General features: G+C 36.7%; 1 protein-coding gene across 1 annotated transcript in view; it reads left to right on the top strand.

Moving 5' to 3' along the window:
* vipr2 (vasoactive intestinal peptide receptor 2) overlaps positions 1–11,001 on the top strand; it is a 225,049-nt gene extending 214,048 nt beyond the window's left edge. The window contains exons 11-13 of the mRNA XM_039753602.1: positions 7,146–7,269; positions 9,225–9,266; positions 10,372–11,001. Coding sequence (XP_039609536.1) covers positions 7,146–7,269; positions 9,225–9,266; positions 10,372–10,545 — 340 coding nt within the window. The 3' untranslated portion in view covers positions 10,546–11,001. The remainder of the gene's footprint in view (positions 1–7,145; positions 7,270–9,224; positions 9,267–10,371) is intronic.
* The last annotated feature ends 2,740 nt before the right edge of the window (positions 11,002–13,741 follow it).

Genomic DNA, 13,741 nt, shown 5'->3' on the forward strand with positions numbered 1-13,741 from the left:
CATAAAAAAAATGGGCCAATAAAATATTTACAAGAAAGTCAGTTAATCGAAATACCAAAACAGTAGAAACAAGAGTACAAACACAAGATCGGTACCCAGAAAACCAATCACTAAAGTACGTACAAGAAAGTTTTGTTTATTTTCAGCTTTGGACAATTATCATGTGCACAACATTGTCACAATGGTGTCAGGCACTCCAGGTCATGCATACAAGACAATGTGGTGGGTCACTGTAGGTGGGCAGTGTCGGTCCAGGGGCCTCATGTATAAACGGTGCGTACACACAAAAATGTTGCGTACAAACATTTCTACATTTAAATCGCCATTTATAAAAACTAACTTTAGCCTAAAGGCCACACACATTTTCACGGTAGGTCATACCCTGGCGTACGCAAGTTCTGCGCTCGGTTTTACAAACTGGAGACACCCAACGTCAAAGCAGTGCTTTTGTTCCAGTGTGGTTTTCCTTTCTTTTTTAGATCCACATCACTAACGCGGCTTTATAAATACACTGAAATTAACCACATACTGTTTATTAGTTTAATGCATCTGATTCTAATTAACCTGTAACAATATAATGGTCCACAGAGTGGTCAAACTATTCTAAATACCATAGCTGCTTTAGCATTGTTACTCTCACTGCACCTTTTTTTCTTCTTCTTTCAGCTGCTCCCATTAGGGGTTGCCACAGCAGATTATCTTTTTCCATAATACTCTCACTGCATCACTCGGAGTATTTATATCACTGTATCTGAGTGGGGAATCACAGCTCTACAGCAGCTGACTGGAAACAGAATTATCGGGTAGACCCCCGCAAAGTCTCGTTTCACGGTTCGCAGAATCAGTCATTCACAAATTTTTCCTTAGAACCTAACTATTAATTGTTAGCAGAAAGCACAAATATCTTCCGCAATTTTTAATGTTTTTTTTGCGGCAATAATGAGCTGTAGAGAGAACAGGAAGCAACCGCTGAGGGAAACGTGGTTTGGGATGGTGAAAGTAGCCAATCCGAGAGCGTTATTCATTTAGCCTTGCTGCTGATTGACTGCTGCCCTGTGACGCATCTCCAGCTGAGTGTCCTTGTGTTTTCCATTTTGTTATTGTGTTCATTTTGTTATTCTTAAACGCACAAGATGTCGCCGAAACGCCCTGCACCTTCTAAGGCTTCTGGCACTGAACCTAAGCACCAGAAGAAGTTTAAAACACTCCAGGAGAAGGTTGAACTACTGGATTTGCTCCAGGAACTAAAAATTTATGCTGCAGTAGCGCGCCACTATGGCATTAATGAAAGCACCGTACGCTACCTAAAGAAGAACGAAGCAGCGATTTGGAGTACCGTATCTGTAAGTTTCTGTGATAGTGCCAAAAAGGTAATGACAGTAAGGAATAAAAATATCATTAGGATGGAGTCTGCCTTGGCATTGTGGATCACTGACTGCAGGAAGAACAACATCCCCTTGGATGGTAACATCATCCATGAGAAAGCACAGAAATTGTACCAGCAGTTCTCTACATTAGACAATGTAGCAACTTCCCATCACAAAGTTCCTGAAACCTATAAAAAAAAAAGCCAGCATGAAACCCCACCAGAATAAGTCCCGTCCAAAGATACGACTTCTCCTGAAGCACCTGAAGAAGAGGCGCCACCCAAGGAGTTTTAAATCCTTTTCATCGTACTGCACAGCTACATCATCATCATCATCAATATCATTCATCATTGGTGAGTACACATACATTTTACTGTATTTTAATTAAATGAAATTATTATGTATTTACTCTACTTATGCGCTTGCATGAATTACAGTATATATAGTGGTAACATCAGTATTTATACATTCTAGTGATTTATGTAGCGGAAGAACGTGTAAGTTGGCGTATGCACAGATTTATGTATATGTTTTTTTTTGTGCATTTCTGCTTTTGTCCGTATGTCATGTTATAGTGTGAATTCTTTGCACGGCGTTATGCATGAGGCCCCTGGAGAGCTGCAGTGGCTACAGGTTTTTGTTCCAACCCACTTTTTTAATGAGGAGTCAATTATTGCTGATGAAGCTCGTATTGCTCAAGTGACATTTTGATGCTTCATTTTAGAGGTCTCGCTTGTTAAGGTTCCCCACACTTAATTGCTTATTTCAATCTTAAACAGCTGCATTCAGTGTTTTAATGGCTCCTTATTAACAATAAGATGTAAATGACAAAGCAGCCAATAGTTCTCCATCTAACTTGTTTCCATTTATATATGTGTGTGCTCATCATACACTGTTTGATTTAACAAACACTTAACAGAAAATGTGACAGACTGAAAATTATCCTTTTTAGGCTTCAAATCATTTGGATGATATCCTCGGTTATAAGACCTTACATTGCAGAGCAACAAGCCATAAAAGTAAATAAGGTCTGAGATTGACAAGGATTGGTTTCTAATTAAGCAATTGGGTTGAAGTGAAAACCTGTGGCCACTGTGGCTCTTCAGGACCGACATTGCCCACTCCTGGGATAGAGTATCTGGCACAAGGAGGCAAACAGCTCTGAATGGGGCAGAAGTCCATTGCAGGCAATATTACTTTACAAAATAAAAACCCTGACAAGAGTGGTTGAACTAGCATTATTACAGCCCCTGTCTTTTAAATAAGAATTCACTGTATTGAACAACTAGGTTTAATTTTATACAAGACTGATATGGTACTTTTTTTAATGTTTTTAATCAAAATCAAGTTGTTCACATTCTGCTGGTTACCATGGAACATTTACATAATGGCAAAATTCCCAAATATTTAATTCTAAAATGACCTTTTTGTTTGTTTAATTGTTTGAAATAAAAGAAATGGCAGCTTAAATTATCTGACCACTGGGCACATGTACTGCAAGTAGCCTGAGTCTGCTTGTGTTTCAAATGACACAAGTGGTAAACATTTGCACACTTATTATGCCATTTGTCTTTGATAACTCTGTTGAGCAGAACTGAGGCAGTCTTTTTAAAATGCTTATTTAACTGAGGTAAACATTCATACGTCAAAAGCATATGTTGTCTGAAACAACAAACTTTTTAAATTGCTTTAAAATTGGTGCTGTTACTTCTGCACACACTCGAACTTCAAACACTTTCTAAGGCATTAATGCCCTCTGAAAAACACAGGAGCATCGTTAGAATTTAAATGAGCAGATTTTGTAATTAACAATGGTTATAAAAATATTTGTGGCTAATATTGTCTCATTTCTGATTTTTTTTTTTTTATTTCTTTATAAGTTGACTCTCTGTATTTCTAGATAATCAAAGAAACCACTGCTCTACCTTTGAGACCTAAGATTTCTACATTTTTCTATAAACATCATAGACACCATGAGTCCCATGTTTTTCTCCTTATATTTTTATTTTGGATTTATTTTTATTTAATGGGGTTTAACAGGATGCATCCTCAGTTCTTTTACAACAGGAGTATCCAGTCCAAACAAGACGTGAGTTATGGCTTTCATCCTGACCTTATCTGATCACAGCTGAACTCTACAATTCCTTTTCAAGACTTTTACGCCATCTGCAAGTTTTCATTGCAGTCAGTCTTTTAAACAGAGATTAACATACAGTACTTAAAGAACTCCCTATAAAATTAGAAATCTCTCCCATTTCGGACCTCATCCTGTTCTTTTTAAGCTACCCCACAGCATTTAAATGTTATAATTTAATTAAGAATGTTTTGATTATTGATTGGTCCAGTGAATGTATATGCCAAATTCTAAATTACTAAATGAAATCTATCTCTCTAACATGCCTACCATATGAAACAAAAACAAAAAAGAAAGGAACACAGTAGGATGTAGCAGGTCAAACCTACCTAAATGAATAAAAGGCTTACTGAGATTTAGATTAGTCAATGGTTATGCAAAGTAGTTGGTGAGAATGTTTATGTAGGGATATATTTTATTTATTTAAAAAAAAGTTATTTCCTTCCCATTCTACTATAGGTAGTGGGTTAAAATGAGCAAAATGGGATGCTGAGTGAATAATGTAGTGACAGTTATCACATTGACGTGTTCATGTTTTTATGTTGGCTCCTTCATTACTACCCTAAAAGGACTATTAAAGGATGATAATTTATAGCACTCCCAACAGTGTTCGATACGTAGCTCAAAATTGTAATTCAGTAAAGTATGAAAGGAGAAATTTAAACATGGTTGATAGAGGCAACTGATTGAGGATGTCTCTCACTGATGGAATGGATTCTGATTAAATTTTGATACCAGCTGATTATTGTGTCCTTGTGTTTTCATGCACTATAACTGCCAAGAGTACACCAAGTTGCATCCTTTTTGTTCTTATTAATGGCTCATCAGCTTGGCATTATGATGATGCATATGTACTTCCTTGCCTCCAAAAACCACAGCCTAATACAGCTTGAGTAAATGGAAAAAGAAATAACTTGGTGGCACACAACACATATAGTTTGAATATACTGTAGTTTTACTTTAAATATTAGCATGTGTTTTAATCAAACAAACAAAACTTCAAAGTTGTGCTGCTAGCAAGCAGGAAATTGCTTCAGTATTTATTAGGTGTTATTCGTGAAAGGCAAAATGACACATTTCCATCATCTGAGCAAATAAACTAAAGACTTTTTTTAGAAATAGTTTAAAAACTTGCAACCATACTCACGTATTTTTGTAGATATGCAAACATTTGTAAACATAAAGCACTGTGTATGCTTACTATAAAACTGTGCACAGCAGCAGTCAAAACAGATTCTTGAAATCTTTATTTTGATACTTTTCATGGTTTTCTTTTGTTCTGTTGTGTTATTTAATGCGCAATAAAACACCTTCCTACCTGGCACTTGGCATCCTACCAGAAACAAAAGAGGTGTAGTCGCACAACTGGCTTTTCAAAAACTCTCTGCTTGGCATAAAACTACTTCTGTATCTAATCGTAAAAATCAAAACTACACTATTCAATCAGTTTGAACTATAAAATAATAAATCAAGAAAAAAATATTTTTCCATGTAGTTTATTAAAATTACAGCCATATGTTTTTACAGTATTTTGTAGAATATAAATGTGAACAGCAGTAGGTATGTTGGACTGATCATAAAACTATCGACATCAGCAGTCTGCACTCATTTCTGTGCTCTTTGTGCCGCTTCTGCAGAAAAACTGGTTGCAGTTCATTCCAGTTTACTTGGCACTGAGTCTGCAATTTATCAGTGTCTGTCTCCTTGTCTGTGTCTTGTGTTGCCTTTCAGAATGGGATGGCAGCTTTTGTTCTAATTTTGTTTCCATTTCGATATAAAGTAGGCTTGTCATTTAGGCAAATAGCTTATTTGCCATGGAAAGAGATGTGAAAATATTTTCAGCAGTGATTTTTCTCCCATTTTAAAAATCATCTTAGATTTCATCAACACAGTCAACCAGTTTCCCTGGTAATCAAGTGGGATATTTCTACAAATAGGCAATAGTGTTTTAAATACATCTGTTATTTAAGTTAGCAGCTCTCAAACATTTAATTGGGTCTGCTTGACTTGCATTATGTGAAAGGGCATTGACATTTCATTCAGGAATAAACTGCACATCAATGGTTATGTTTTGCTCTTACTTATAATGCATAATGCAGTTCTGCACAAAGTGTGCCAAGTGTCTGATATAGCAGCAAAGTGGTCAGTATATACTCAGCTAGCATCAATTTGACATAATACATGCGATGGCAAACTGCAGACAGAACAAGCTGTGAGTAAAGATCACAGTTCTAGAAGGCGGCGCTCTCACAATGTTTGCACAGACACAGCAAACCTGACAATGTATTGAAATTTAAGACTTGGATTTCCAAGCAGCACATACCTTTCTATAATTAATGCTGGTCAATACAAATAAACAGAAAATCATGAGATGAAAGCCACCTTTATTATGGCACATTCTGTAGTTTACAATCCAAAGTAAATACAGTAGTACAGTATATTTGTACTGTTCAAAAACAATGTTTTTTCTTTAACCCAGCTTTTGATGGTATAGCTTCTAAAGTTATATTCAATAACAGGAGAGTAACTGCTCTTATTGGATATCAGAAGAAAGACAGTGTGGCCAATTTCCAGCATTCAGTCTCATTATGAACCTGAATAGGTTTCTAACTGTAGAACTGTCAGAACAATTGCACTATACACTTATGCTTTCTAATCTATTAAACAGTGGATAAAATGATATCTCAATTAAAATATATATCTTAATTATGCCAATGGTGCCAAGTATGAAATGGTATTATTTCTAAGAAAGAGGAACCAATAAACTAATTGTGACCTAAATAATCCCACTCAGCAGAATCAGTAGGAAAAAGACAACACTATGGGTGCCAAATGACTGGAATCAAACTACAAAGTAGCCAAATATATTAAAATAAAACAAAAACCTTTTCACATTGATGTACTACCCACTGGCAAATAAATATACTGTAGCATTATTATTTTCAGCTTTACTTACCCATCAGAAAGTCGAAAAATTGCTTTAGAGGAGTGGGGGGTGGGCATTAAAAAATGAGTTTGGTGGGAAAACGATTGAGTCTTGAAATCCATTTTCCATTATGGGACTTGCTTTTTTAAGTAAAGCTGAAGTCATTGCACATCTTCTGTCATCTTTACCTTGAAATGATCATCTCTCACAACAGAAAAGTTAACCTTTTTTTTTTTAAAGACAGATATTGCATCATATTATTTATTTTATTGAATAAGTCTGCCAGAAGTACAAGCATAAAAATACTGTATGCCCATTGCTGGAATAACAATTTCCTGTTTATTATTTACGACATATACTTTGCCTTACTTGCAGAATGTTCTGATCATACCCATCTATCAATCCAGTTTTTAAATTACTTTTGCACAAACAGACCTTATAATTTGGAAACAAAAAAGTCTCTTTGCACTGTGGGCAAACAGCTGGGTTGACTCTTCTGGTAAATTAGGTCCAGACTAACCTTAAAGATTCCGAGACTGTCTTTTGTTCTATCAACATTCTTTGGGATTAACTTTCTGAGGGTTATCACATAAAGTAAGTGATCCCATCTTGACATTTTGCAAGTTTCTTTTGTTACACATTAAATGGTGAATTCAAACCATTAATCCGTGTCACTAAGTTGATTACATTATTCTCTCCTCTGTTCTTTTTTCCTCAGGAGGCTAACAAAATCCACTCTCCTTCTGATTCCTTTGTTTGGAGTCCACTATATTATTTTTATTTCACAACCTGATGACAGCATGCATCAGATCATTTTTGAACTGGCCATTGGTTCATTCCAGGTAGAGTGATTTCAGTTCTAAACTTTACTGTCTAAAACAACATTATTTTCTTTGGTGTTATCTGTCCTGGGGTTTATTTGTTTCTCAGCATAACTCTGCCTTCGATAAAAAATTCATTTTGAAATAAAGTAATATAATTCCAAATAATACAGTGATTGACAGTCCAAGAAAAAACTTGTTCCTGCCTTGCACCAGATGTTGATTACACACTCTTCAGTCCTTGGGACCCTAAAATGGTTTAATTGGGTTTGATAGTGGATGGATGATACTAACAGACCAAAAAATAAATTACTGAATTAAATATATAAAAATTGAACAACAGATATAGTGCTTTAGAGTGGCACTGATAAACATTAGAATATTATAAATTGTACTGGACTGTATTTTACTACACAACATAAACATACTGTATATTTTCAGTTTTTGCCCATTTTCTCCTGACATACTGTATCTATAAGGATTCCACACAAATAATAATCTAACAGCAATGCCAGGACCTAATAGTGTTTCAGAATTGCCAACAGCAGAATGAAAACATGCGTTGGCCAGCAATAACTGCACTCTCAAAAGGACTCTCACTGCATACAATAACACTGATAGATAGTCTGCTATACTTTAAAGATTTCTGTTTTGCCAATATAGTTGAAACCTTTTTCAAAGCCCAAACACCCAATTACATATACAAAATATCCACTTCAGAATGAAATGGTTCTGTGTCAAGCATTGTTCTATAAGGAACTACACAACCCAGTAAAGTGCCATTAAAAAACATTACTTTTAAAAGTGTGAATGTCATTGTCATTTATAGTTATAATAAACATTCTTTTTCATGGTATTTATTGTTTGGAACTCATTTGGGAATGATTAAAAAAAAAAAATTTGTATTAATTATTTACACGACACATATTGCAGATCACTTGACCACAATAGTCACGTTTGTGATGTGTTTATACCGTAGGTTCTGGTCTAAATATAACTGTGGCATGAGTCAAGATTATCCTTCAGATTTTTGAAAATACAATCTTTAGTGCTACTTAATTTGATTCTAAGTAGGCCAAGTTAGGTTTGTTTTGGTTTTGACCTCTTCTCTGCTTTTGAATATGATTTTGGTTTGCCTCAGCTGCTTTGGTTGCTTGATATATATTTTGATCCCCTGGTTTTAACCTTTCACCTGGCACTGACTCTGAACTGTGGTCCTTTCATCGCTCACAATAAATCTAGAGACTCCACCTCATCATCGATTGCCAATGTACTCAATATACTCTTTTTCTTTAAAATATATGGTAGCCAGAGTGGAATGCTAATCCCACTACACAAAAACCAATTGAACTAGCTAAAAGACTAAATAGGCTCCTGCAATGTAGAGTGGTTCCATGATTAAATCTGTTCATCTATCTATTCATCCATTTTCTGAATCCTGTGTTTCCAGTACAGGATCAGAGTAACAGAAGCTTATCCATACCACATTAGGCACAAGGTAAAAACTAAATGATGATAGGACAAAAGTCCATTGAGCACTCTCACTCATACCACTTAACGTAGAATTTCATAAATTAACCTAACATGCATGTGCTTGTGACTAAAGAGCAACCAAAGAACTCTCAGACACTTCATTCAAGACTGAGCCAATGTTTGTTCATCAAAGAAGAAAGATAGGAACCATTTTCAAATATGTATTTCAATCAATATTGTAAAATAATCCTAATAATAAAAACAAAACAAGGTATCCTTGATAAGTGCTGACAGATTTTAAGTGCTACTTTAATTTGAATATCAGTGATTCTTACACTCTAAAGTGATGTTACAGTATCTCCAGAACAGATTGTTACTGCTCTTCTGTATTGTGAAAGGTCTACCATAGCCTTTTAATTTACTTTTGTTTTTCTAATCACAAAGAATAAGTTCTTTGCTACTTGACCTTCAAGAAACAAGTATTCTTTTTTCTGTGTTTATAGGGACTTGTGGTTGCTGTTCTGTATTGCTTTCTGAACAGTGAGGTAAGTTCCTAATTTGACTGTATTAATTTACAGTACCAGTCAGAAGTTTTAGAACACCCCAGTTTTTCTTCAAATTTAATCAGTTGAAATGCAGTGAATGACCTAAAATGTTGAAAAGGTAAGGAGTAAACTGCCAGAAGTTTAAATTTAATGTTCAGGTTAGCAAAAACTGGAAAAAGGACATTTCAGAATATTACAAATGGATCTCCATCGGGGAACTTCTAATAGGTTACAACCTACAGATGGTCTGCAGCAATTAAAGTAAATTAAGCCTTTCAAGATGAAGCAAACAATTTGCACAGGTGTCCTAACTTCTGCTGATTATTTAAAAACCCCTCTGACTATCTTAGAGCTGAGTTAGATATCCATTAAACATGATGTTGTATGAATGTTTGTCCGAGTCAACAAAAAGTATTCGCTGTTCTGAAAATTGTGTTACTTCGGTATTTGCTATAATGGAATTTGACTTGTTTGCTGTATTAAAGAGTATTGTATTGTTATTCTTGTTTAATGCAACTGTGGGCAGCAGGTAACCATATACTATATAAAAGTCTACACATACTTATTTTTGAAGATTTTTTTAAACTGTATTTAAATTAAAACAGTACAGCAGATGGTTTGAAAGAAAAAAAATTAGAAATTATTACCCAAATACATGAAAAGGCTTATATCTCTTACAAGTTCTGCGCTCTGTGTAAGTTCTTATAAAACAGAAGGTTCAATTAAATGTGAAAAAATGAAAGGGTGGAATGGCGGCCCAATGATTAGCACTGGTGCATCTCCAGAATTCTTCAAACTTGATTTAGTTGCCATCAGTGTCATGTTGGCAGTCCCCCCTTTGTGAGTGTCTCAAACTTATTTGATTATTATTGGCACCATGCAAATGTGTGTGTTCATGTGCCTTATGATGGATTGGTATCATATGTAGCTTTGGCTTCTACCAAAGCTCCAGCCCACACAATCCTGAAGTGGATTAACATAAAGTGTAGGTGTATATGCCACCAGAAATGTTTTTGATCGGTAAGTCAGACAAACCTATTGGTCTACCAGTGATAATAGTGGAAATAATCGTCCTGTCATGATATTCATTTTGACTCAATTCCAGGTGCAATGTGAACTCAAAAGAAAATGGAGGAGCATTTGTTTGAACCAGTATGTGGGCCGAGACTACCGACTACACAGTTCATCCATCTCCAGAAACGGTTCGGAGAGCAAGTCCCATTTCCACCGTAATTCAAGGGCTCAGTCATTCCTTCAAACAGAAACATCTGTTGTGTGAGTGAAGCTCAAGTTCTTTTGAGGAGAATGGAATAACCCTGTACATAGTGTAATATGAATATTGTGTTAGAACTTTGTCGACTACATACTTTATAAAGATTTTTCTTTGCACATACATTATTGACCACGTAATTATCTTATTGCGCATTTATATTTTATTCTAATGTTTTATCAGTAATGCTCATTTAAATATACTATATTATGAAAGCTTCACTTTTGTTTAGCTTTTCAAAAGAATTGTATGAGCAACACGTTCATGTCAGTGACTACATCATCTTTACCAAATAAAACCTGAATGTCTCTCAACAAGACCAGCCTCATGGCACACCATGTACAGTACAGTAAATGTGATTTTTCGATTGTACAAAATTGTTACTCTTTTTTTCTTGTCCCTTTTTTACAATCATTGTTAACACTAAGAGCTGAACTTGGTGTAATAAAAGAGTAAAAAAGCAAATGTGTTTGTCCAACACTCAATCGTTATTTTTGTGATGTTTTAACACCTTGTATATTCCAGATTGAAGGATAACCAACATGAACTTGTGCCATAACACGGCTGACTTTAACTTGAACAACAATTGAAGGAAAAATGAATTTCTAAATATGTCACATTATATCATTGGCCACATTTAAGTTAGAGTTTATAAAGGTAGTGAAACAATGTGAGAAAAAGCTGTCATCACCCAAACACTCTTGTCATCCCTGTTTTCTTATTTTTACTGGTTTAACAAGAATAGGCAGCATATTTTAGCCAGGACTGAATTCAGGAATCTTGTACTACACCCACTGGGTAAAATATGAGCTTTATTAACCCCCCTAAAAACACTACTACTGAATTTGACTACAATGAGGTTGACTACTAGAAGGTTTCCAGCAGCCTTGTTTGCACCAGTCCACCACAGGGTTCATCGTGCGCACATACCCACCCCCACTCCCACAGCCCCACCCAAATCCCCAGGAACTCCCCCCACCCCTTACTTCAAGGTGTGAACTGGGACCCGGACACAGGCAGACGGACAACATAATTTCACCACACACTATTTATTTACAACTAATATATACAATTCGTGCTCACAAACCCCTGTGCCTCTTGCACCGATTCCCCAAAGTCCAGGCCTCACAGTCCTTGTGCCTCTCTCTCGACCGCCTCCCGTCCTCTCTCCAGCTCTGTCCTCTTCCACCTGACATCCACTCCTGACTGGAGGGAGGCGGCCCCTTAAATGGGAACCCGGATGGGCTCCAGCTGCTTCCCGGCAATCAGTCCTAGCCACACCCCAGTGTGGGGGAAGTGCCGGCTGCGCACCGGAAGCCATCCGGGTGTCTCCTGTCTTCTTCTCCCTAGCACTTCCTGGTGTGGCGGAAGTGCTGGGCTCCAGAGTTCCTCAGGCACCGGGGCGCCGCCTGGCGGTGGCCACGGGTCCCTACAGGGTTGGGCTTCCAAGCCCTTTACCTGAGGCCCGCCACATAACCAGGGCGGACGCCCCCTCACGGTCTGGAGGAGGCACAAGCTAGAGCCCAGCCGGGGACCACAAAGGGAAAAATCTGGAAATGTTGACTAATTTTACTTGCATGTTTTTGAGTTTGTGGAAAGAAAACCAGAGTGGCTGAATGGAAACCAATGTATTATCCCAGAATGTTCACAGCCAAATATTATCAGGATCATTAAAACATAACACATATTTCATTATTTAGTAGATAAACAATAAGGATATGCAAATCTGGGCATTACAGAGTCACATGAAAAATCAGACACAGACGTCCCAAAGCACTGGAACAGAGCCCAGCATAAAACAAGTCTCTGACTCCCCTTTGACACATTGTAACAACAAAAGAGAACAGTCAAAACAAAGCATTGGGGTACCACAGAGGTAATGATGGTATTGAGAAAAGGTGGAAAGAAAAAAATACACATGAGGGGGCTAAAATATATCTGTTTCCTATAGCAAAAGACAATAGTACTTCTGAATCGGAGCTCTGATTGTCTCAGCTGCAGGTATGTAATGAACGGCCACTTCCGGTGGTCTCTAGGCCCCTAAAGTGCGCCGATGAAGGTGCAGTGTCTTGGCGAACGATGGAAAGTGAGGTCTCTATTAACTGGTTATGAAAAGGACAATGGTGTTAACAACAGTGTCCCCTTTCAATTCAGGGTGGCATTGCTTACTTAATTAGAGACTTGAAGATATCCCCCAAGCACTCATACTTGACAACTTACAAAGAGGAACTACAGTGAAATCTAAATTAGTAGTGACCATTGTATTCATCTTTGACATTATGTTTAAGATATTGGAAATTATACCCACTTCTTATTTATTTTTAAGATGTTGTGTTTTGCAAGAACAATTATCAAAACAAAAAACAAGCAACCTCCATACCCACCACACACATTCATATTAAAACATTCATTTTAACTTAACAGCTTTGTTCTCAATGCTGCAAAGCTTTAATAGTTTAATTTGCACATTTGAATATTCATATATTTCAAGATTTTATACATTAGTAAGACTGACAGTCGGTCTCCTGGTATGACTCTTGCTTAGCACCAAAAAACAAGGCCAATATAAGATCTGGTCTCCATGATCCTGATTGTTGTCTTAGTGTGCAGGCGGTGTGATGTATTATAGGTAAATATCTACAGACCAAAATGAACCTGGCAGAAAGAATGTAGCTAGTTTAGTCTCCCGAAAAAATGTAAAAATGCGTCATTTACACTATTACGACAATGCATTTTTTACTCTCTGATTTCTTCTTCTTCTTTTGGCTGCTTTTTGACTGGGCGGTCTCTTGGTCTGGAATCCCTACAGCCTCTGGAGTTTTTTTTTTTTTGTTTTTTCTGTCCACCCTGGCCATCGGACCTTACTTATTCCATGTTAATTAATGTTGACTTATGTTTGTTTTTTATTGTGTCTTCTATTTTTCTATTCTTCATTTTGTAAAGCACTTTGAGCTACATTTTTTTGTATGAAAATGTGCTATATAAATAAATGTTGTTGTTGTTGTTGCTCCTGTTAGGGGTTGCCACAGCGGATCATCTTCTTCCATATCTTTCTGTCCTCTGCATCTTGTTCTGTTACACCCACTACCTGCACATCTTCTCTCACCACATCCATGAACCTTCGCTTAGGCCTTCCTCTTTTCCTCTTCCCTGGCAGCTCCATCCTTAGCATCCTTCTCCCGATATACTCCGCATCTCTCCTCTG

This window comes from Polypterus senegalus, chromosome 5 (genome assembly GCF_016835505.1).
Source record: "Polypterus senegalus isolate Bchr_013 chromosome 5, ASM1683550v1, whole genome shotgun sequence".
Lineage (NCBI taxonomy): Eukaryota > Metazoa > Chordata > Cladistia > Polypteriformes > Polypteridae > Polypterus > Polypterus senegalus.